Source organism: Terrapene carolina, unplaced genomic scaffold, assembly GCF_002925995.2.
Source record: "Terrapene carolina triunguis isolate 2854851 unplaced genomic scaffold, T_m_triunguis-2.0 Scaffold69, whole genome shotgun sequence".
Classification (NCBI taxonomy): Eukaryota; Metazoa; Chordata; order Testudines; family Emydidae; genus Terrapene; species Terrapene triunguis.
The window spans coordinates 16,886,736-16,912,222 of record NW_020664420.1 but is presented as its reverse complement, the minus strand read 5'-3'; the positions used below and the strand labels follow the sequence as shown (position 1 = coordinate 16,912,222).

The 25,487-nt window shown below is 41.1% G+C and overlaps 1 protein-coding gene across 1 annotated transcript in view; it reads left to right on the top strand.

Annotated features, from left to right (window-relative positions):
* Positions 1 to 25,487, top strand: part of ADAMTS12 (ADAM metallopeptidase with thrombospondin type 1 motif 12) — a 263,062-nt gene that overhangs the window by 136,737 nt on the left and 100,838 nt on the right. Inside the window, exons 7-12 of the mRNA XM_026649042.2 lie at positions 3,257 to 3,406; positions 5,243 to 5,386; positions 6,366 to 6,510; positions 12,514 to 12,606; positions 18,395 to 18,540; positions 19,656 to 19,825. Coding sequence (XP_026504827.1) covers positions 3,257 to 3,406; positions 5,243 to 5,386; positions 6,366 to 6,510; positions 12,514 to 12,606; positions 18,395 to 18,540; positions 19,656 to 19,825 — 848 coding nt within the window. The remainder of the gene's footprint in view (positions 1 to 3,256; positions 3,407 to 5,242; positions 5,387 to 6,365; positions 6,511 to 12,513; positions 12,607 to 18,394; positions 18,541 to 19,655; positions 19,826 to 25,487) is intronic.

Here is a 25,487-nt window from a genome sequence, read left to right as displayed (position 1 = left end):
ACTAAAGCTCCAATCAGCTTGCACTGACCACCAACCAACACGAAAGGATTTGGCTTAGGAGCAAAAACAATCGTCCTTCGCTTAATCAGTCCATCAAAAAAAAAAAAGGGTATGTCTATATAGGCTCGTGGGACTCATGTTGCGGGGCTAAAAATAGCAGTGTTGACATTCAGGCTGAAGCTGGAGCCTGGGCTGTGAACCCTGGTGAGGAGGAAGGGTCGCAGACCCCAAGTTTCAGCCTGAGCCCAAACGGCTAGGCTGCTATTTTTAGCCCTGCAGTACAAGCCCGAGTTAGTTGACCTGGACTCTGAGACTTGCTGCCACTGGATTTTTTATTTGATTGGTTTTTTTTTTTTTTTTTTTTTGGCTGTGTAGACATACCCAAAGTAACAGTTCCTAACTGACACACAGATAAGGAAAGAAATGAATCAATACATACAAAAAACTAGAACAAAAGAAGATGTCTCCAAAACGGTTAATGGTAAATCTGCCAAAATGAACTGGCTTTATATAATATCCTAACTCTCTCTCACACACACACACCCACCCCCTCTGACGGAACCTAGGGAATGAAAACTGCCCTGTCCCAGAGGACGCCACACATGGACACTGCACAGGTTGAGAGGTGATTACTTGCTGATTCTCTCCATTGTAGGCTGCATACCTCTGGGTTAGTACTGTTCCTCTTCATATCCAGAGTAAAAACAAATATCTTCTTTGAGTCACATCCCTATTGGTGCTCCACGTCCGGTGCGCATGTGCTCCGCGTGCCTTCGATCAGAGATTTTCATTAGCAGTGTCCATTCGGCCTGTGCATGTGTGGCTGATACTCTCGTACCCTGCACCGAGGCTATATCAGGCTGCATGGGCCACCCTCCCTCAGTTCCTTCCCCACTTGCAAACTTCAGAAGGAAACTCCAAAGCAGAAGGGAAGGAGGGTGGGTAGTACAGCACCCATAGCTCAAGGAACTACAGTTACTGCACAGGGGGAGTAACCTTTCTGATCTCTTGTACTAGTCCAGATAGATGAAGATAGAATAACTAAGTCTTTTGGCTAAGGAGTTTACTGGTTTACCGAGCTCAGTTGTTTATCTCTAGCCAGGGAGCATTAGTGCTCCCCTGCTGGCTGAGAACAGGGCCTGAACAAAGGAAAAAATGGAGCAGATCTTAGACGCCTACAAGGTGTTCAGGCACCTGCTGTGGCTTGCTGCTGCCTCTGTAACACCACGTCAATTGCCGACCACCTGTGGGCCCTGTGCTGTGCTCCAGGTGAAATTGTCTTGTGCAGATTAATTAGTTTTTGTGAACACTTTTTTCCAAAAGCTATAACAGGAATCCAGGCAATAAGAGACCTGGGGAAAATTCTAAGCAGAAAGCCTACAGTGGAGTGATTTAGGGATCACACTCTTCACCTTATTCTAATAAAAATCCCTGTTCAGTGTTAGAAGATGACTCTTCCTGTGATGCTTTACCAGGGATGAACCACTCAAACTTCAAATAATCCACCATGAAGCTCCACAGAGCCATGCACAGAATGCCATCACAGGGGGGAGGGATAGCTCAGTGGTTTGAGCATTGGCCTGCTAAACCCAGGGTTGTAAATTCAATCTTGGAGGGGGCCACTTAGGAATCTGGGGCAAAATCAGTTCTTGGTCCTGCTAGTGAAGGCAGGGGACTGGACTCAATAACCTTTCAGCTCTATGAGATAGATATATCTCCATGTATTATATTATTTAAAGATTTCTTCATTGCATGGGCCTAGAGTAAACAGATAAGTGGATCCTGGATGCTACAAGAGACAGTATTCCGTAGAGCATTCCCAGCACCTTTATTATTCAGTTGTCATGCTCTCCTGCATTTCCAAAAGGTGTAGGGATTTTTAACCACGTATTGCAAAAAATAAGGTATTGTCCTTGTCTAAGAGGAGACTGGGATAATACTCCCTTCATAATGGTCACCCCATGCTCACTTCCAATTAGGATGTGCCTAAACTGGAGCTGGAAGGTGTAATTTCCAGTTGGAGTAGATATACTCATGCTAGCTTAATCAGGCTGTGTGTGCTAAAAACAGAAGTTTAGCCGTGTTGGTGTGAGCGGTGGGAGGGGCTAGCTGGTCAAGTACATACCTACAATCTCAGATGGAATTGTACTCAGAGTGGCTACCCTCTCCTATCATTTGCACCTTCCAGCTCCAGTGTAGACATACCCATAAAGGGAGGGAGATAATATCATCAAAGGACTTAGTTATGCAGTCTTCATCTGTTAGTCGGGAGGAACTCTATCCAAACCGATTGGTGCAGAAGATCTCAAGGATGTGGAAAATGAGCAGGGAAGGAAGATTTACCTTCACTGTTCTGAATCTCAGATGTGCACATTCTGTCTTTTCCTCGGCATCAAATGGAAAACTCTGCTCCACAATAGCTGAATTTTTGGAGCCAAGAGCAAGGATTTGCACACCGCTTGCCTGGAAAAAATGGTGTAATTTCCAGTCAATCAAGTCTTTACTTTCAAGTCCCTTTATAATTTAGCTTCCTGCTGCCAAGCTGATCTAGCAACTTAAAATGACGTCAACCCTCACTTTCACTCTGCCAGCATTTCCTGCCTTGGCTACTACCAGTCAGCCTCTCAAACACCAACGTGCTGTGGCTGATGCTGCCTGCCTTGGAAAAACTCTCTGATAAAATCTGAACAACCACTACTTTATTCTCCTTCAGATCCCTCCTTAAGAATCGACTCTGCAATGAGCCCTACAAATCCCAGCCTGATGAGCATAGCTACACATATGACAAACTGCAGCTATTTTTCTTCCCCTTCTTTCCTTTTCCTACTCTCTTCCTCCCCTAGTGGTATCCCCAATTAAAATGCAACCAAACAACCGCAATCCAGGTAACTAATTAAGCAATGCCGATTTTTTACCATATTCATTTGCATGTCTGTTGTATCCCCATCCCTTGCCTTTTGTCTGTGTCCTGAGATTGTGAGGCCTTCAGCGCAGGGATGTCTCTTTTCTTTATTGGTACAGTGCCTGCCACAAGTGGGCCTCAATCCTGACTGGGATATTTGGGCATGACCACAATATAAATATTTACTAATAAATAATAAGTCCTACATAGTGGTATAAATGTTAGACATACTGTCTTTTGCTTAAAATACAAATGGACAACAAATATATGATGATATGGAGGTTTACTGTCCATTGTGAGCAGCATTACACGCAGTTTCAAACTCTTACCTACAAGTCTTCTCTGTGTTTACAGAAAGGACATCTGTGCTGGCATGAATCGTCCTTGTGAAACCTTAGGTTTGTCTCATCTATCTGGTATGTGCCAACCTCACCGGAGCTGTAATATTAATGAAGATTCTGGGCTGCCTTTGGCATTCACTATTGCACATGAGCTTGGACACAGGTATAGTTGGATGTAAAATGCAGAGTCTAGCTAGGTCTAATTCAGTGTTTTATATGTTTATCTTAAAATTGTATTTCCCTCATAGATTCCAAGGCCAAAAGGGACCATTGTGATCATTTGGTATAGCACAGGCCATAGCGCTTTGATACTTTTTTTTCCTTTTTGGTTATAACAATGGAATATTGAAACAAAATTGTCAAATCAAAATTATCATGTGGAAAATTTCAGTTTTGCAGAAACTGCATTTTCTGTCGAAAAATCATTCAAGATGGAAACCTCCTGACCAGCTCTAGCTCTCTTTCTGACAGTCATAGTCATTTCTGGTACCCAATGCATGTTATTTTAGGCAGAGATTTTCAGCTTTGGCTAGGTGATTTCGACATTCATTTTTGCATACACCCTCAGAGATGGGGTGAGGAGGAGCACCTTATATAAATCTAAAAATAAGTAAGAAAAAAACAAAGTTGTGGAAGAGGGAAAGAGCCACCCAAGCTTTTGAAATACTGGGATGATTTAACAGTGATGTTTTCAAAAAATAAACGTGTCTAAAGTAATTGGGTTTTTTTTGATTCCTTGGACAGTCACCGTGTGTGGTGCTGTACTGAGCTACAGTGACAATTTTTTCATGTTGGTCTTTCAGTGGGATGTTTGGTTATTATTGTTAAAAGTTATTGAGTAGTAAATCTTTTACAAGGATTGACAAAAGCTTTGCAGAGGTTAGACAAGACTGAGTTATGAACAGCTGGGGGAGGACCTGCTGTGGGGAAGGTCTGTTACAATGCACAGTATTATTAACTGGGGAGAGAGATGGGGAGGAGATTAGAGGCTAATTCACCAATCCATTCATGAATATATGACAATGTGGGAAGCAATGCCTCTGTCTAAATCAATAAAAAGTGACATTCTTGAAATTATTTTAGAAAGAAAGGAAGGAAGAAATTCTGATCTGAGTCAGATATAATTATACTGAAGTGAATGGAGTTATTTTGATTTACAGCACACTAATCAAGAGCAAAATTTGGCCTGCAATTTTTGTGAGATTTATTTTCAGTATTGTCCCAGACTTCCAGCACTTGCAGTCCTGTCTTTGAAAGTCCTTCACTGCAAACCCCAAACTTGTAGCCACGCTGCTCAGTACTGTGATCTCAACCAATTTCATAGTCTAAACTGGGTTTTGACCTGAAAAACAAGGTGCTGCAGAAAGTGGTATGAGCATTCTCCAGGTGGCACCCTTCCCTCTGAATCATTACCAAATTAACTTCACTGCAGGGTACTAAAGGGCACTGCCGTGTGGATGAGGCATGAGTACCTATGATTATTAAAATTGCCCTGGAATCTTTTGCAAGAGTCGGGGTGTAAACAGTGCTTAGTTTTTGCCAGGGCTGAGCCTCGACATCTCTAGGCTTGGCAGTTCATAACCCCGGCACCTCTGGGCTTGCCGCGTCAGTTATAAAAGTAAAAATATTGCTTGACTCCCAGCACCTAATTGCTTGATTCTTGACACCTCTTTCATTAAAAATTAAGCACTGGGTGTAAACTATGGGGCCTGGCAAAAGCCAGATTGGATAATTATGTTTTGACTCCCTAAAATTCTCCCCGAGTTTCAACTAGGGAAGTTTACTCTTTGCTTTCTGCCTGGGGGCACTTATGTGCATTATGTGCCTGATCTAATGCCCACCGAAGTCAACAAGAGTTTTGACTTCTGTTGTACTTTTAGCTCATGTATGAAGTGATACCTATATGTTTTCCTGATTACTTTGGGATCTTTGGAAGAAAGTTGCTGTGTAACTATCAGCTATAATGACTATTTCCTGTGCTCGGTAATACTTCTTTTAGTTTTGGTATCCAGCATGATGGAAAACAGAATGACTGTGAACCTATTGGAAGACATCCATACATTATGTCGCGGCAGCTACAGTATGATCCTTCTCCACTCACCTGGTCCCCGTGCAGCAAGGAATACATCACACGTTTCCTAGAGTGAGTGATTAGAATACTATGTCCACTTGGAATAATGGAATGCTATGTGAGGTGACACAGAGTTGAGGAGAATTCTTAATTATTTTTTCCTTTGAGGATCCTTGAGGTATGTTGTTGGTTCCCATGTCATGGCACACCCAAATCTGACCAAGTACGATACAGTGGATAGTGGAAGAATTGTTACATTATGCAATGTTCAAATTGGACTTAGATTTCAACAATCTGAGTTGAAAACTTGGTGTAACCTACAGCTATCACATGGTTACTGGGAGAAAAGATGGCCTTTTGGCTAAGGTATATGAGGGCCTGACACAGATTTCCTATGACACCTTGGACAAATCACTTGTGCTCACATTTTTCAAAAGTGACCTCTTATTAGAGGAGCCTCAAATTTTGGGTGCCCAACTTCAGATGCCTCTAATCTGACTTTCAACACTGTTGAGAGTGGCGGCAGCTTTCACTGAAGTCATTCCAATGACTGAATCTATTTCCAATTTAACAAACTACATTCTGCCGCCATTAAATTCCACTGCAAGGTGAAATGGGGAGAGCTGCTGCAGAGCCCTTCTTTATAATTCAGGAGAAGGAAAGAGCTGCTGAGGTCACAGGAATCATGATACGCCACAAAGGAGAACCACACAAGTTCTGTTGCTTTTGCAGACTTCAGGGCCCCTTCTATATGCCATGGGGGGGGGGGGTAAAGATACCAGATATTAATACCCAGGCTGCTCCTGAATGTCAGGTACTCCCAGGTTTTTTGAAGTACTTTGCTCTTATCTGAGGTTCCTAAAACATTATTGGAAATAAGAAGTTATTTGCTAAATTCCCCGTGCCCGACTTAGAATCTGGAAGTGTTGTTTCCTAAAGACCACATGGGAAAGTGCCATTAATGATTAGAAATTTAAAGATGAATTATGAAAAAAAATTAAAATTAAAAGCACATTTGTGTGGTTTTTAAATTTCCAATTTTCACCTTTAGCCGAGGATGGGGATTCTGTCTAGATGATATCCCAAAAAAGAAAGATTTAAAGTCACCACTCATTGCCCCAGGAGTTATCTATGATGTACATCACCAATGCCAGTTGCAGTACGGCCCCACTGCTACTTTCTGTGAAGAGGTGGATGTAAGTGCTATTTGTTTTAATCTATTTTACTAACAAGAATTTAAGCTTTTAGTTCTTATTGTGACCTGACTAAATTCCAGTTTGGGGAAATTATATTCTGCCTACATCAAATTCTTCTCCAGTTTCAAATGAATATGGCTATCCTAAATTGTTTTGTAGTGGTCTTGTATATTATAGAATGGTTACTCTCTTTCATGCACAGCTAACTGCATTTCAGTGGTGAAGTGGTTTCATTTTTAAACGTACATTATAAATCTTGGGTAAAATTATAAAGTGTCTTTGACTTAGAAGTTATTTTCAAAAGTAAGTTAAGCATTTTGACGCCTCTGTCCCATTAGCTGTCATTTGGCCAAATTCTTCAGTTGGATACACTTGCTCAACTTCTGTGAGAGTCACCTGAACAAATCTCAGAGTAGTATTTGGCCCTGTATGTCATATGTTTGCCCACTTTTGTTATGGGCCAGATTGTTCAGGGTGGGGGTACAATAAGTATGCTTACAAAAGCCTTCATTTGCACATGCAGGGAGGCACTTGTGTGAACAATTGAAGGCAATAGGTGATTTACCAAGTAAGGAGTCCATCATCAGTCCCTAATGACCTAGAAACAGTGGCTTGCCAGGATCATCCAGATTTGTTTTTCATTATGATCATTATGTATATCCTCATGTACTCATTATTATTGGTGGTATTGTACATTTCTGATTAATCTTCTCAATCAGAATGAACAGTATGGATAGATATAATGCATTCATTACATGTTTCACAGTTGTTCTTTGCAGCTGTAATTTATCTTTTCTTACTCTAGGAAATTAAAGTATCATTTTGTATTATTGGTTAATTCTGCTTCTGCTTGAATGTGAAGCTACTAGGCCTTTGCATTTGGCATCTCCTGACTAGTTAATTTATCACTATATATATGTCAGCAAATTAATTTGTAGCATTTTTACTGCAAGGCCTATATTTTGCAAGTAATAATGCACAAGCAATGAATTGTGTATTCTGTTTAATCCTACAATGAAATCAACAAAAAGTGAGGTATTTTACACTGATTATTTTGAAATGGTCTGTGGATGTCCTTATTCATTTTATTTGATGCAAGCCTATATGAAAGCATAGTTTACCGGCATATTGGCACAGACAGAAGAGTCAAGGGTGTGTAAAATTAACTTAGGCTACGTCTACACCACACAGCACTGTCAGCGATGTGCAGGGTATAAGAACATAAGAACGGTGAGACTGGGTCAGACCAAAGGTCCATCTAGCCCAGTATTCTGTCTTCTGACAGTGGCCGATGCCAGGTGCCTCAGAGGGAATGAACAGAACAGGTAATCGTCAAGTGATCAACAGATGTGTAGCTACATGCCACAATGAAAGGGCAGCAGCAGCCACACTGTGGTGGGTAACCCTTTTGTCGGTGAAAGGCTCTGGCATTGGGGGAGCTCTGGGGAAAGGCTTCAGCAACTCCCCGCTGCCAGAGCCTTTCTCCACTGCCAGAGCCTTTCCCTGCGTCAGGGAAGGGCTCCAGCAGCAGGGAGGCAGTGGGACACTACACTGCTAAAAACAACTGTGTAGCTAGGAGGCACAGCTTGGGCTGGAAGGGAGCTGTGTAGGGTAGATACTCAGGTACATATCCACACCCTTCAGGCATGTCTTTACTCTACTCACCTCAGCCATGCCTCAGTCTACTCTTCTAGCTATAGCCATGCTAGGGGGCGCTATTTGTGTGTGTACTCTACTGTACTCATATGCCACTGAAAGAAGCATGCGGTGTAGAAGTACCCCAGGTATATTCTATGAGAGGGCTGGCTGAGATTTACACTGCCTTGCCCTTTCTACTTAACGCAAGGGTGCCGGAATGGGGGTGGGGCTGGGGGCCATGGCCCCATCACTTTTAAAAGTGGGAGGGCTATGCCAGATGTAGCCTAAGTTAATTTTACACACCCTTGACTCTTCAATCTGTCCCAATTTGCCAGTAAACTATCCTTTCATATAGGCTTGCATCAAATGAAATTAACAAGGACATCCAAAGATCACTTTTTACCAGCCATAAGAGCGAGTGATGGGGAGAGGTTGTGGAGAAGAGTGAGCGGGGGGCTGGGGCTGGGGGAAAGAGGCAGAGGGTGAACAGAACCTCAGGGGAAGGGGTGAGGGCGAGGCTCGGGGAGGAGGGGCAACATAAGGGCAGGGCCTCAGGGGAAAAGGTGTAGTGCGGGGGGGGCATGATTCATGCATCTGTGGCTTCCCCCCACTTTTAGGGAGCTTTTGCTGCTCCTGACTTAACTCTCGCTTTCTGACTAACTTGCACTCAATGTGTAACTTACCTCACTGTTTACAGGTCTAGTGAATTCCCATTAGAGATGTGTCTGCTTACACTCAGCTGTATTTATCTGAATTTGGCCAAGGGTTTTCTATGTTGAAATGATCACTTTGAGCAAGGTTTATACTCGGCAGCCTGTGAAGTAGGTAAATAGTATCCCTATTATGCTGAGGAAGAAATTGAAACAAATTAATGGGCAGATTTTTCCAAGAAGTAGAGCACCCATAGCTCCCTTTAATGCAATGAGAGCTGCAGGTGATCTGCACCTTTGAAACTGTGGTTATGAATGTCTTGTCGCTGAATCTTTATCTCCAAAACTCCCATTTTAATGAGATTGGAATTTGGTGTTTAGCCTCTGAGGTTAGAGGTCATTTAGATTGGAAGCTCTGCAAGGCAGAGACCCTGATTTCATACATGTGTGTAAAGTGCCTCGCACACTGCTGATAATAAATAAATGACTTGTCATGCACTGTATCAATTTCAGAGCCATGAGTTTCTGACTGTCACTCCCACATTTGCCCACTGAACAATGCTACTTCTTTGGTGTGTGTAGTATCTTTTTTTTAACCTAGCATTATTAATGATGGGGGGGAATTCATATGCATGGAGATTTATGTGGATAACTTCTATTAAAGCTAATGAGTTTCCTGCCTAAATCCTTCATTTTTTCAATGGAAGATAATATTTGGTTATAACATCTATGGATTTTTGCCTAGCGTGAAAATGTAACTACCAGCAGCAGGATGTGCTCATCTTAAAGCCCTAGTCTAGTAATCGAACAGGCTATTCTAGTGGATGAAAGCTAAAAGTACATTTATCAACTGTGTATTTCTTCTTGAGTACATGAAATATAGTGGCGGAGTACCCGTCACATAGTTGAAAAAGAACAAAACATACTCCATATATAATAGATAAAGAACAAAACTTTTCATACACAGTGGTAGAAAACCACTCAGCCAGAACAGATTTTAACTCTGCGACTACATTCAGAAAATGTAGTGTCCCCAACTGCCCCCTAAATAGGGATTCCCAAACTTTTTTTCCCTGAGGCCCACCTGTGCATCTGCAATTGGCAGTATAGCCCACTATTAACACTTATTTAGGAAAATTATTAATTTTAATTATTACATACACATAATCTATAACACAGTAAATAAACAGTGTTGGTTTCCTTTTCATTTTAATGTAACCATGTGTAATGATAGAAATTCCTAGCAATATGCACTCAAAGATATGCTTCAAGATCTTTGAAACCAAACAGTTTTAGTAAAGCTGCACTTTAAAAAAATGTTGAGAGTAAAATGTGGCATTCAGACATAGAAAACGCAATGTATAAATGTATAAAACTGAACAATAAGCAATGCAACAATTTTAACAAAATTGTTAAACACATTGTGTTATTATTTGTTGACTTTAAAACACAATAGATGTCCAGCTTTGAACACTATATTGTATTTTCAATTTTTTTAGTGTAAAATCTGCATTTCTGAGCTGTGTAAGTAAAGACCCAACCCTAATCTGTATTAATTAGAAAAGAATTGAATATTGTAAATAAAAATATAAAATAACAGTTATTTTATACTACACTGAGGCAACGGGTACTCAGATGATCCAATAAAGGAGAATCCAAACTTCAAGTATGTTTTATCATATTTTCTTACCACTTTCTTTATTTTTTTGACTGGCTCATTTCGTGTTTCTGTAGCTGGTCTGGGACTTTCATTATCTTCTTCACCAGTGCACCCTTCTCGTTTCTGAAAAATAAATCGATCCATGTCAGATTGAAATACTGCTTGCCATTTTTTACAGTTATAAATGGTGAACTGTGCGTATTTTGCTAGGTTACCTTGCAGTGAAATGCACCACTTTACTCGTAAGAATTAAACTTGACATATTGCAGCTTGTTTCTTAAAAAATAAAGTTTTTTCTATACTCTGTCCAACATAAACAGCTCAAAACACTACATTTATATAGCTTTGACTTCGATTACATGAGTCACGTGGAGTTAAAGATTTACTAAGAGCTTGACTGGCAAATGCAGTTGCGCTGGCAGACCACCCAGGACTGTCGCGGCCCACCTTTGGGCCATGGCCCACAGTTGGGAACCCCTGCTCTAAACAATGCTAGTATTGAATAATAAATAGGGAACTTCAAGGGAGCCACTGACATGTTTGCTTCACCTAAAATCAATTAAATGAGCAATAATAATATAGCCTCAGAGTACCATGCTTTGAGTGAAGTTTTTAGAATACTTTGAGTAGTTCTCTGTCATCATCTTTCTTTCCCAGTGTTCTAAATATGTGATCATAATAGGAGCCCACAAACAATACACATAAGTAACAAGCAACTCACTTGAAACAAACACTTTGTGAATGATTTAAACAGAGATAGGCCAAACTCAAGATCCAAACTTTGGAATCCAAATTCATATTTGAATGTGGCTGGTAGACCCTATGGGTCAGATTTTCAAAAGTACTTGTCACGTTGTTGTCACAATGATAACTGATAAGTGCTGAGTCCTTTGGAAAATCTAGCCATTATTTAAGTGCCAAAATAGGAACTGAGCTTTCTTGAAAATTGGTCCCCAATAGTTGATGCTGAACTGTTTTGATAATCTGACCCCATGTCTATGAAAGGCTGAACCAAAACGCTAGATCTGGATTTACTTGAAATTTGTATGCTTGGAGGGTTTAAACTCCTGAACTACATCCAGATTTTGCCCCTTAAAGCCCATTTTTAATTTTAAATAGTAACATATATGTGTGTGTGTATAAAGTTATTTATACATTGTAACTAATACACACACACACACACACACACACACACACACTGTAAATTGCTCAATGTACAATAGGAAGAAAAAACCTACAATATAACAAAACAAAAAAGGGATGAAAATTGAGGTACATAGGATTAAATCTAAATTACAGGCATTAGGCAGCAATGAAAAATGTATAGTGCAGAGAAACCTAATTCCAAAAGCAGAATTACCAGCCAATCCTGAGGTTCTAATTTATTTTGTAAACAGTCTTTTTATAGGTGAATGCCCACTGAAATGGATAGGTGCTTGTCTGATTAAGACTGAGTGAAGACTTGGGGATTTGGCCTGTAGGTACTGCAGCAATAATATTCTGTCAATAAGGTGAGACACTTGTAAGGAGAAGTCAAACATACTTCCAACAGCATGATTAATGAAGAGAAAACACAGTCAGGTGGCCATGGTACGTTTTCCCCTCTTGAGGCTGCTTCTGCATGGGCAATATGCCCCAAGCTTTGTAAAGAAATTTTTCCAATGAACAGTGGGTGCTTGGGAGGTATGTCAGTTCAGACAATAGGGAGAACTTTTAAACTCTCAAGAGAACTTGAATTCAGTCAGCTGGATACAATATATTCACAGTTTTGTATTTGTGCACAGATCTATGACAACACACTAATGGGGAGTAAATTTAAAGTTGTTCTGTGGCTAAAATTGTAAACAGTGACTAGAGATTTGGAGTTTCTGATTTTGAGATAACTTTAAAGGGGCCTAGCTTTCAAAAAGGTCTAAGCATCCTGACCTCTGAAAGTCAAGCCCCTAAAAGGTATCTCAAATTGAGATACCCAAAAATTGTTAATGACTTGTGAAAATCGTGGCCTGGGAGTTCAACTCTTCTGAAGGCAGCTGCAGTTTGTTCTCTTTCTTACAGAATATTTGCCAGACACTCTGGTGCTCAGTGAAAGGTTCCTGCCGCTCAAAACTGGATGCTGCCGCAGATGGAACTAGATGTGGAGAAAAGAAGGTGATTATGGGCTTCTCTTGTATGAAAATGAAGATCAGAAAAAATGAATTGTTACTAGGGCTGTCGATTAATCGCAGTTAACTCACGTGATTAACTCAAAAAATTAACAGTGATTAAAAAAATTAATTGCAATTAATCGCACTGTTAAACAATAGAACCCCAATTGAAATTTATTAAATATTTTGGGATGTTTTTCTACATTTTCAAATATATTGATTTCTATTACAACACAGAATACAAAGTGTACAGTGCTCACTTTATATTATTATTTTTTATTACACATATTTGCACTGTAAAAATGATAAAAGAAATAGTATTTTTCAGTTCACCTCATACAAGTACTGTAGTGCCATCTCTTTATCATGAAAGTGTAACTTACAAATGTAGGAGTGTTTTTTTGTTACACAACTGCACTCAAAAACAAAACAAAGTAAAACTTTAGAGCTTACAAGTCCACTCAGTCCTACTTCTTGTTCAGCCAATTGCTAAGACAAACAAGTTTGTTTACATTTACGGGAGATATTTCTGACTGCTTCTTATTTATAATGTCACCTGAAAGGAAGAACAGGCGTTCACGCATGGCACTTTTGTAGCCGGCATTGCAAGGTATTTACGTGCCAGATATGCTAAACGTTCATATGCTCCTTCATGCTTTGACCACCATGCCAGAAGACATGCTTCCATGCTGATGATGCTCATTAAAAAAATAATATGTTAATTAAATTTGTGACTGAACTCCTTGGGGGAGAATTGTATGTCTCCTGTTTTACCCGCATTCTGCCATATATTTCATGTTATAGCAGTCGTGGATGGTGACCCAGCATATGTTCGTTTTAAGAACACTTTCACAACAGATTTGACAAAACACAAAGAAGGTATCAATGTGAGATTTCTAAGTATAGCTACAGCACTTGACCCAAGGTTTAAGAAGCTGAAGTGCCTTCCAAAAACTGAGAGGCACGAGGTGTAGAGAATGCTTTCAGATGTCTTAAAAGAGCAACACTCCGATGCCGAAACTACAGAACCCAAACCACCAAAAAAGAAAATCAACCTTCTTCTGCTGGTGGCATCTGACTCAGATGATGAAAATGAACATGTGTTGGTCCACTCTGCTTTGGATCATTATTGAGCAGAACCCGTCATCAGCATGGATGCATATATTCTGGAATGGTGGTTGAAGCATGAAGGGACATATGAATCTTTTGCGCATCTGGCATGTAAATATCTGGTGATGCCGGCTACAACAGTGCCATGTGAACGCCTGTTCTCACTTTCAGGTGACATTGTAAACAAGACGTGAGCAGCATTATCTCCTGCAAATTGTAACCAAACTTGTTTATCTGAGCGATTTGGCTGAAGTGGGACTGAATGGACTTGTAGATTCTAAAGTTTTACGTTGTTTTATTTTTGAATGCAGTTATTTTTTGTACATAATTCTACATTTGTAAGTTCAACTTTCATTACAAAGAGATTGCACTACAGTACTTGTATTAGGTGAATTGAAATATACTATTTCTTTTGTTTTTTACAGTGTAAATATTTGTAATAAAAATAAATATAAAGTGAGCACTGTACACTTTGTATTCTGTGTTGTAATTTAAATCAATATATTTGAAAATGTAGAAAACATCCAAAAATATTTAAATTAATCGCTTTACAGCCCTAATTGTGACATAACAGGTTTTGTCATTTGTTCCAGATTAAACTAAGTGGCATCCTGAGAGATGTCTCATATCTTTGTTTTGCTGAGTTTTTCAGCCTCCAGCTTTTCATATTTTCTATTGCTTAATGGAGTTCACTCATAGTAACATTTTTCTCTGTTATTAATCTTAAACCCTGACCTTTTCCCGCTTGCTTTTATTATCATTACTTTACTGTTTTTCTTCCAACTGAGAGGACTAATAGCTTTCTTTTCAATCCATGCCTATTGCTAGCCAGCAGGAGCTCAACTTCCTAGTTCACAGGGACTGTAAGGTATAACCTCAGTACTTCTTAAAGCCGTCCACAGCCTCTGCTCACTAAGGGAGTCAGGCCCCTGAGTCTTGTTCTGAATTTGTCGCATTGCTGGAGCCCGAAGCACCACCCTCAGACTCCATACCGGTGAAATTTCCCTAGTGTAATTATTGCGCTAGCTGTCTTGTAAAGGAAGATTTGAAATGCATAGCTATTAAATGGTTTGGGAGTTCAATCCTAAAACATGACAAGCACTTCAGTGGGAGTCATGAGTGCTCCGATCCTCTCAGGATTATGTCCTTAATCGGGATTTCATGAGATAAATCCATTTCCTCTCCATGACTAAAGTCTCATTACCTGAACAAGTCAGTGCGCTGTGGTTCTGTGGCAAAGTGGGTCATTCCCTCTGCAGCCCCTTCAAACTGCCCATAAGGGGTTGTCTACACAGTTATTCCCAAATAGTTATTCCACTTTACATTTGCAACCTACCTTATTCTGGAATAACTTTCATGTGTAGACAAGCCCTGAAAGTTTACAGTCCCCCTGCTCATAACACATTCCATGAAAGATATTCAGTTTTGAGCCAGCTGGTGTTATTGTTCAGGCAGGTCAACGGTTTTGATGCAGCAGGACCCCACCAAGGCACCACAGTCTAGCTCACAGTATGGGTTCAACAGGAAACCTTTGTTCAGAGGTTCAACGTTCGGACTCATAGAATGAAACTGCAATTTAAACTAAGAGAAGTGGAATGAAATGAAAGAAAGGGAAAGTTTTCCTGACCAGTGAGATGATGTTCAGTTATTTAGCTGAGGATTAGTTTCTCAGAGGAAGTGGTGAACAGTGTGGTGGGATGTTTACATTTCAAAGCACCACTGAATACCCTGTAGGGCAAAATCCTCCATTGGCAGGGAAAAATAACCAAATGCTGACTCAGCTCCTTGGTGCTGCATGGTGATTGCCAGTGGCAAAATTCACTCTAGGATGCCTCTAAGTCAGGGTAGCATAACAGCATGAATCAGTGCAGGGCTAATGATTGTTGGACTAGTAGTGGATTGGAGCAGGTGACCACAGGAGAGATGGTTTTCTTCAAAAGTAGGGATTTGGAAACGACCTAGGGAAAAGAAGGAAAGGTTGGGGGAATAGTGGGTTCATGCAGATACTTTCAATGGGAAGGCTGAGGATCTAGTCTAAATGGATGGGAAACACTGCTGAGGAGAGGGGAGGAGAATATTGTTTATTGTGATGGGGGTGGTCTTTCTATGGTGGACACCAGGGGAAATCTTTCAGATCCGTAAAGAACTCATTGGATTATTTAAATCAAAGTATAGTAAACACGTGGAACAAGTTGTCAACTAAGTTTAGTGGTGTGTAGAATAGAAACTAAGGCTATCAGAATAAATACTGAATCTGAACTAGCTAAACATCTTCACAGAGAGAGAAGGGGATTGAAAGATACAGTGACAGTACTTCCTATTGTTTAATTACTTATATAAAGCAACTACAGGAGCTGTATATTGGCTATAATTTAATTGAGCAGAAATCATGTTTGCTTCATTTCAAGTCAATTCTGTTGCACAGAATATCTCCTCAGTCACCACTAATGGGCAATACCTCCCACCTGTGGAATTCGGAGGAGCTCCAAAGTTGTTGCTGGAGGCTCCAGGATTAAGCCCCGCTCTTCAGTTCAGACCACCAGATTTTCTGCCTCCAGCAGTGAAAGAAGGCAGCAGCTCAATTTCTCCCGACCATTTTGTTATATAACGTTAGTTTTGATTCCTTTTTGCACAGCAGTGACTTGTAATTTTTCCTCCTCATCCTCCCACCCTGGAGTGGGTATATGGGAGTTTGGTGGTTCCAACCACCTGGACCCTAGCACTGCAGTGGCTCCTCTGCACTCCTGAAGCCTGGCAGAGATGGCCTGCAAACGCTGGGCAAAAGAGTGAACATGTGATAGATGTCAGTCACATTGCTTATGCTCTACTGGAAGGGGCTCAACTAATACAGTGATGAGCAAATTATGGGAACCTAATAGAATAGAAAAGCCACGACTGAGGTCATTAAAGTTAACATGGCATTTTTTGTAAGAAAAATTGTGTTAAGCACAGTGTTATGGCCAAATTCCAGCTCAGGTAATTGCCCTGTGCCCCTTGATTTCCCCCTGAGATTTCATTTGGATATGGTACTCTTCTTCCATGTCACCTCAGAGGTGGTTAAATTATCCTAGGATAATCTATATATTAGTTTAAGTTTGTAAAATACTTTTGGGGGAATATACATATGGTAAATATTAAAAACTTAGTTTTACCTGCAAAGGGTAATTGTTAAGTACTGCTCTATTTATATGATTCTGACACTCGGACTAACAATACCTGTATAAGATCATTTCTGTCCATAAAAAACTGTTGACTATATTAATTTTGCACAGTTGAGCTGTCTGCTCTCGTGCTTACGGATTGTGATACAGTGGATTAGATCTTCAGCTAGTGTAAACTGGCTTAGGGCTGTTAAAGTCAGTGGAACTATGCTGACTTACATCTGATGAAAATCTGAACCACAGTCTTTAAATACATGATCATTTACTATTTCTTAAATAATATGGTATAGTATTGTACACGTTTTTCTAAGCCTTTAGATAAATAGGTTCTACTACTTATTATTCTGTGTATGCCAAAACCCATGACAGTTATTTATATGCAGGATGTACAGTGGATGAAGCAGAACTTAAGTGAGATTACTCTGGATTTATACTAGTGTAATTTAGATCAGAATTTGACCTTGTGTGTGGGAAGAGACGAACTGCTTTATTTTACACTTTGTACATTCTCTTTTGGTTTCTTTTCCTACTACAGCACCTTCTGTTGGTTAGCTGTGCCATGTTACATTTATGTGCACCATTTGTAACTTACACCACCATTTATGTCTCCTCTGAATTTGAACCCATCTCATCTCATCACACACTTCCTTTCAGTGACCTATCACCATAGGTCTCTAACTGAAGGACTTTTCCATTCCATCTCCAATAGAATACAGATGGAAGATGCCTACGTTTCTAGCAATAGATATATACAAAATATGAATGACATTGAGAGTCATAGAGTTTAAGGTCTGAAGGAACCGCCAAATCGTTTAGTCATGACCAACAGTTGTCAATAGAATTTTGCTGAGGAAATGTTGCTTGATGTAGTCTATGACAGGATGAGGGGATTTTACCTCTTCTAAGTCAGTGGTTCTCAACCTTTCCAGACTATTGTACCCCTTTCAGGAGTCTGATTTGTCTTGCATACCCCAAGTTTCACCTCACTTAAAAATGACCTGCTTACAAAATCAGACATAAAAATACAAAAGGACCACAGGAGAGATGGTTTTCTTCAAAAGTAGGGATTTGGAAACGAATAGTCACAGCACACTATTACTGAAAAATTGCTTACTTTCTGGTTTTATCATATAATTATAAAATAAATTTATATTGGAATATAAATATTACACATACATTTCAGTGCATAGTATATAGAGAAGTATAAACAAGTCATTGTCTGTATGAAATTTTAGTTTGTACTGACTTCACTAGTGTTTTTTATGTAGCTTGTTGTAAAACTAGGCAAATATCTAGATGCGTTGATGTACCCCCTGGAAGACCTCTACGTACCCTCAGGGGTACGTGTACCCCTGGTTGAGAACCACTGTTCTAGGTCATCTTTAGATCAACAAAGCTGATTAAATGGTTTTCAGCACGCACAGCTGACTAGGTTTTAATTTAAGCGTTCATCAGTCTGCATTTTTTTTTTGCATTGATAATTTTCTGATCCTCTGTATTTGCTTTTTCTTTATTATTCAGTGGTGCTTCAACGCGGAGTGCATTACAGTGGGAGAGAATCCAGAAATGATAAATGGTGGATGGGGCACATGGTCCTCCTGGTCCCATTGCACACGGACATGTGGGGCAGGAGTTCAAAGCGCAGAAAGACCCTGCAATAACCCAGAGTAAGTTGTGTGCACAGTTCATCACCAACCCTTTCAATGCTTTTTGTATGTAATGCAAGGTGTTTGAGAGGTCTGATGGGTATTTGTGAGGATAGGGACACTTTTGTTTCTCACCATATTATTAACAGCTACTGCAGCAAGACAACCATTGAATCCACTTCTCCCCATAGAAACACCCCTGTCTAGAATTCACCAGCTTTGCCTTTTACAATTTTCATGTTGCTTCTCAGTCTTTCTTACCTTCCATGGAAATTACTTCCACCCAAGAGAGACGAAAATCTTCACCTGCAGGATTAATACAAACATCAGAAACATTGTTTTAATGATACTACTTTGGATAATTTGCAATATCCTCAATAACTATGTGAGGGTAAAGATTAGTGGCCTATTCCTGAGAGCTGATGAGTACTTACAAGTCACATTTGATCCTAAACCAGCTTCATTTGAAGTCTCAGAGATCCTGGTGATGGATTCTAAGAATCTAGTAAAATAGGTATGTATAGGGCAATTTTTTTTTAAAAACGCCTGTGTCTCATTTTCAAAAAGGACGGAAACACTTAGGGCCCAGATCCTCCAAGGTAGGTAGGCGCCTAACTCCAAGGAGTGATCAGCTCCTGACATGGTTGAGCTCATGATGAACTATCTATATGTTACTGTCTTAAACAAATAACACTATGTGTCACATTTTCCAAAGTGCCTAAGGTCTGGTCTACACTGCAGACATATATTGGTATAACTATGTCACTCTGGGGTGTGAAAAATCCACACCCCGAGTGATATAGTTATATTGACCAACTCCCCCCGCCCCCCGGTAGATAGCGCTATGTCAGCGGGAAAACTACTGCCTCTTCGAAGGTGAATTAACTACTCCGATGGAAGAGAGTTCTCCCGTTGGCATAGAGCAGATTCATTATCATGCTACAGCAGCATACCTGCATTGGTGCAGCTGTGCTGATGCAGCATTTCAAGTGTAGACTTGCCCTAAGTGACTGAGAAGTCAAGTCCCCATTGACTTCAGTGTTCAGCACCTTGTTATGAATGTACTAATTTAAAATAAAACACACCTAACTTTCATACAGACTCTAAAGCCCCAAAACTTCATACTTTACTTCTAGGCCACAGTTTGGAGGAAAGTATTGCACTGGAGAAAGGAAACGCTACCGCATGTGTAACATTCTCCCATGTCGACGAGACACACCAACCTTTCGTCAGATGCAATGCAGTGAATTTGACACAGTTCCCTACAAGAATGAATTCTACCAGTGGATTCCAGTTTATAACACAGGTAAGGAGCTAACACAGTCAAGTTCAGAGCACTTAGAGATAAATAATGTGTGAAAGGGAAGTAAATGAACATGAGTCTTTGACTTACCTAAGAAAAATACCACTTTGAAAGCCACATGGGTCCTGGTTGAAGTTTCAGGTCCTATAAATAAGGCCTTTCGTTTCTGTTTGTTTGTTTGCTTACTTTCCCAGGAATTAATCAGTGTTTATCTCAACAATTTAAAAACAGGTGGAAACCAGTGCCAAAAATTAGCTTTGCTGTTTTCTGGATAAATATCAGTATTAATATTTGGGGCTGGGAGGACAGGAAAAAAGCAACAAATAAAGACAATTAGGAGTTAGACATTATCTCTAATCTCCATTCCAAAAATTAAACTTCTTTCTAAAAATAAACAGTTTACAACTGGTGACTTGTGCAGTTACATGTAATATAACTCACTTAACCATTTCCCTGCCATTGTGGGGCCTTAAGCACCGGCGCACCTCTGTCCTTCCTATCCTCTGTCAGCTGAATGCAACTGTCTAGTCTCCTGGGGCTGTAATATGTTGGTCTAGTTGTGGTTGTTGGGTTGATTGTGCTGGGTGCAGGTGCTGGTGGCCTGTGATATACAGGAGATCAGACTAGTTGAACTGGGGTGATCCTTTCTGGCCTTAAACCCTACAGCTCTGTAAGGGGCTTCAGTGTGAATTCCAAAAGTCCTGGGTGGCGTAGGCTCTCAGTGTTTTTTTCAAAGTATCTTTTTCAGACAGTAGGGAGGGGATGCCCAGCACTCAGTAATGAATGGGGGAAGGGGAGGAGGGAGCACCCCTTCTCACAGAGAAGAGCGAGTGAGGAGGTGTTCAGCAATCAGGGAGGGATGGGCCTGGGGAGAAGAAGGGGTGCCTGGCACACACAGTGGGAGTGGGTCAGGAGGGGCCAGTACTCCTAGATGCAACCTCATTCCCAGTGTCCTGTCGCTGCAGCAGTCCATGGTCTTGGCAGGCTCCCTGCCCATCTCATTCCACCACTCCACAGCTGCAGCAGCCATCAAGTGCAGTTACCCTCTCCTGCACAGTGCCGACCGGCAGGGAGTCTGCAAGTGGGGAACTGGGTCTGGGGAGTTCGAACAGGCAAAAAAATCTAGGTAGAAATTGGAAAAATTCGAAAGCAATTAGTGATCAGGAGCTATCTCTACTGTTAGCGCTGGACTTCAAAAGCCTATCCAGCAAGAATTACCAACATTACTTGTTTCTTCACCTAAGAACAATAAACTGTTTAGAGAAGTTATGAATCATAGAATCATAGAATATCAGGGTTGGAAGGGACCTCAGGAGGTCATCTAGTTCAACCCCCTGCTCAAAGCAGGACCAATTCCCAACTAAATTATCCCAGCCAGGGCTTTGTCAAGCCGGGCCTTAAAAACCTCCAAGGAAGGAGATTCCACCACCTCCCTAGGTAACGCATTCCAGTGCTTCACCACCCTCCTAGTGAAATAGTGTTTCCTAATATCCAACCTAGACCTCCCCCACTGCAACTTGAGACCATTGCTCCTTGTTCTGTTATCTGCCACCACTGAGAACAGCCGAGCTCCATCCTCTTTGGAACCCCCCCTTCAGGTAGTTGAAAGCAGCTATCAAATTCCCCCTCATTCTTCTCTTCTGGAGACTAAACAATCCCAGTTCCCTCAGCCTCTCCTCATAAGTCATGTGCTCCAGACCCCTAATCATTTTTGTTGCCCTCCGCTGGACTCTTTCCAATTTTTCCACATCCTTCTTGTAGTGTGGGGCCCAAAACTGGACACAGTACTCCAGATGAGGCCTCACCAATGTTGAATAAAGGGGAACGATCACGTTCCTCGATCTGCTGGCAATGCCCCTACTTATACAGCCCAAAATGCCGTTAGCCTTCTTGGCAACAAGAGCACACTGTTGACTCATATCCAGCTTCTCGTCCACTGTGACCCCTAGGTCCTTTTCTGCAGAACTGCTACCTAGCTATTCGGTCCCTAGTCTGTAGCAGTGCATAGGATTCTTCCGTCCTAAGTGCAGGACTCTGCACTTGTCCTTGTTGAACCTCATCAGGTTTTTTTTGGGCCAATCCTCTAATTTGTCTAGGTCCCTCTGTATCCGATCCCTACCCTCCAGTGTATCTACCACGCCTCCCAGTTTAGTGTCATCTGCAAACTTGCTGAGAGTGCAGTCCACACCATCCTCCAGGTCATTAATAAAGTTATTAAACAAAACCGGCCCCAGGACCGACCCTTAGGGCACTCCGCTTGAAACCGGCTGCCAACTAGACATGGAGCCATTGATCACTACCCGTTGAGCCCGACGATCTAGCCAGCTTTCTAGCCACCTTACAGTCCATTCATCCAGCCCATACTTCTTTAACTTGGCGGCAAGAATACTGTGGAAGACTGTATCAAAAGCTTTGCTAAAGTCAAGGAATAACACATCCACTGCTTTCCCCTCATCCACAGAGCCAGTTATCTCATCATAGAAGGCAATTAGGTTAGTCAGGCACGACTTCCCCTTGGTGAATCCATGCTGACTGTTCCTGATTACTTTCCTCTCCTCTAAGTGTTTCATAATTGATTCCTTGAGGACCTGCTCCATGATTTTTCCAGGGACTGAGGTGAGGCTGACTGGCCTGTAGTTCCCCAGATCCTCCTTCTTCCCTTTGTTATGCTCAAAAGTTGGCACTTTGCTTTGACTTTAGATCTACTTTCTGCCAGTAGCATTTGTCATCAAATTTACTGTGTGTTTAATGCTTGACAGCTATGAATAAACTTCTTAAATATCACCTAGTGCCACACTCATCAAATAAATATACTACTGAAGATAAGATTGGAACAGGCAGTAGTCCAGGAAAGCATTATCAAAGTGGTTTCCTCAGTTTGAACAAAGAAAATAAGGGTGATTAAGAATCTTATGAAAGAGTTTGTCAATAAAAACAAACCACAATAAATCCAAAGCACTTAGGGCCTGACACAAAAACTACATACATTCACAGGTCACATTATGCAATTTTCTATGTAAGAAAACTGAAATTCCATTCCATTTTGTTATGCAGAATGTGTACATTCACTGGAATCTGGATATATCACCCACTTAGTGAAAATGGACATACAGGGCCAGTGCACGTGGAATTTGGGGAGAGAATTATTTTTTACTGTTTAACATGATCCAGTGTACATGCATGAAGTATGTTTTTTTAAAAATTCTTATAATTCATCTGAATCAAATTCAGTTTTTCATGGAACAATTAAAGGCACATCTATGACTACATCCCTGCCAAATCCCAAGTTTCTATCACCTTCTGCTGAGGCGCTAGAGGTGTTTTTAAAAAGTCACAAAATTTTTCTCTTATCAGAGAAACGGTCTTTTTTTTTTCATTCCTTCTTTACTTGCAAATGATTCAGTCATTTTTGACGGAAGTGTCAGGAAAAAAGGTGCTCCCTCACTGAGAGCAAGAAGACTCACACGCAGCTGTGATGTTCTAAAGGGGAAGGTGACCGCCTAAATAATATGGTCACCACTTTCACAAAATTGTGATAAATCTTGTACAAAGTATGTCTAGTTATAATCTGCTGAGTATTATTATATTGTTATAATGTGTGAATCAACGTGTGCGGAGTTATGAAATTTTGTATATGTTTGTAACTTAAACATGCTGTGAGTCTGAGAAACACCCATAGGTTAGCTCTTCATGAGTAACAAAGGAACTGTAAACAAGAGCCACTGCATGTCATTCCCGAAGACACCTCAAACGGCACATACGCAGAAGTTGCAAGCAAAAATTTGCAGTTCATCTGAAGAACTGATGGCAAAGCACATACGCCAGGGAATTGCTTGACCCCATGACACAGCATGCTGTATTGAAAAGGTTTAAAATCACCCCTGAGTCTTATTGCTTAAAGTTGAGAAATCTTAAAAAGTCTGACAATATAACTCATGTGGAATATGTGCATAAACTGCGTTGTTATGTAAAAAAATAGGGGCGGGTGCTGATGGCAGCTTTGATAAGCTGTTACATTTGGTGATGCAATAGCAGTTATTATGGGTGGTCACCAATGATGTCAAAGCAGCCATTTGTGACAAAAAAACCTTCCACGGTTTTGATGGCAGCAGAAATTGTGGATGAGTATGTTGAGTCAAGGGCTCGAAAGGGGTGCAATCTCCAGTTTACAAGGGAGGAAGGATTTAAGAATAAACCTAACCCCAACTGTGTTAAAAAATCTCCAGGGAGCCCAGATTTTAAAACCTCTTACCTTACGGGGAAGCCAATTGTTTGCCATGAAGGTGGGATCCCTAGCCATATAAAGTCAAATTGCTCAAGGCTTAAAACCACCTCACAACCTGCACCCGCAACCCCTTTCATGGGTTCCACTGCTACCAATGTAAGTGCTAATGCTACCACATTAGCCACAGAGGAAATTGTGGGAGAGGAAAATGGCCTCATAAATTATATTAGAACTGAGTCGTGGGATGATAGTGAACAGTTCATTAAGCGTGTAAAAGTAAATGGGGTTGAATGTACTGGGTGGCGTGATACTGCATCTCATGTTACTTTGGTTAAAGAAAGTTTTGTGATAAAAGATAAATTGCCTGGCAGAAGTATAAATCTTCTAGCTTTGGCTGAGTTTTCAATGACTGTGCCTCTGGCTAAAATCCACCGGAGTGGGAAAATGTTAAGGATGATATTGTGGTTGGTATTAGGAATTGCTACCTGCTGATATTTTGATAGGTAATGACATTGTAACTATGTCCAATCAGGTTAATGTTATAACTAGCATGGATCTGATTCCTCTACTTTGCCTGCTGTCAGGGAGGTGCGCCGGAGGTGGGGGGGAATTCCCCTGAGCTATTGTTTGTTGAGAATGGCAGCTTGCCAGCTGAGGAAGGAGCTGAGGATTCTTTCCTACCGGAGACTGTTCCAGGTTTAAGTGAAACACAGAAAGAATTTATATCGGCTCAGTCAAGTGATATTACTTTGGAACAGACCAGGATTCCTACACAGGATCAGACCCCTCCTGGGGAAGGAAAGGTCAGTTTTATTTATTCAAAATGGTGTATGATTTGGGGAAGCTCCTTCTGGAAAAAAGCAGCTTCCTGGTGAATTTTGCAAGCAAATAGTTGTGCCTGAGAGGTATAGGAGAGATTTGCTCCAGTTAGCTCATGATGGGTCATTTGCGGGTCATCTAGGAGCAGAGAAAACTTGTGACAGGCTGAAGGAAACTTTAACTAGCCCCATATGTTTCAGACGAACTCGGTGTGTGTGCCAGGCTGGGCCCCTGCTGGCCCGTGTTTGTGCATCGGCACGTGTGCAAATGCCCTCGTGCATCTGTGTGTGCAGTCACACATGCGGGGGAGGGGGCAGCCACAGAGGTGCTCACACCCATGTGCATTTACACACTGACTCATGCCCCAGTCACGCACGAGCACATGGCCACACAGTGTTGCACGCGCCTATTCACCCGCATCGGTCGCACATACACAGGGGGGCTCACACGTGAGAGAAAAATGCACACGCCTGTGTGCACGTGCGTGCTTCTGCACTGGTGGCCTGACACGCTCCCCCTCTATTAAATTAGGCAAACAACCAACATGCATCCGATGAAGTGGGCTGTAGCCCACGAAAGCTTATGCTCAAATAAATTTGTTAGTCTCTAAGGTGCCACAAG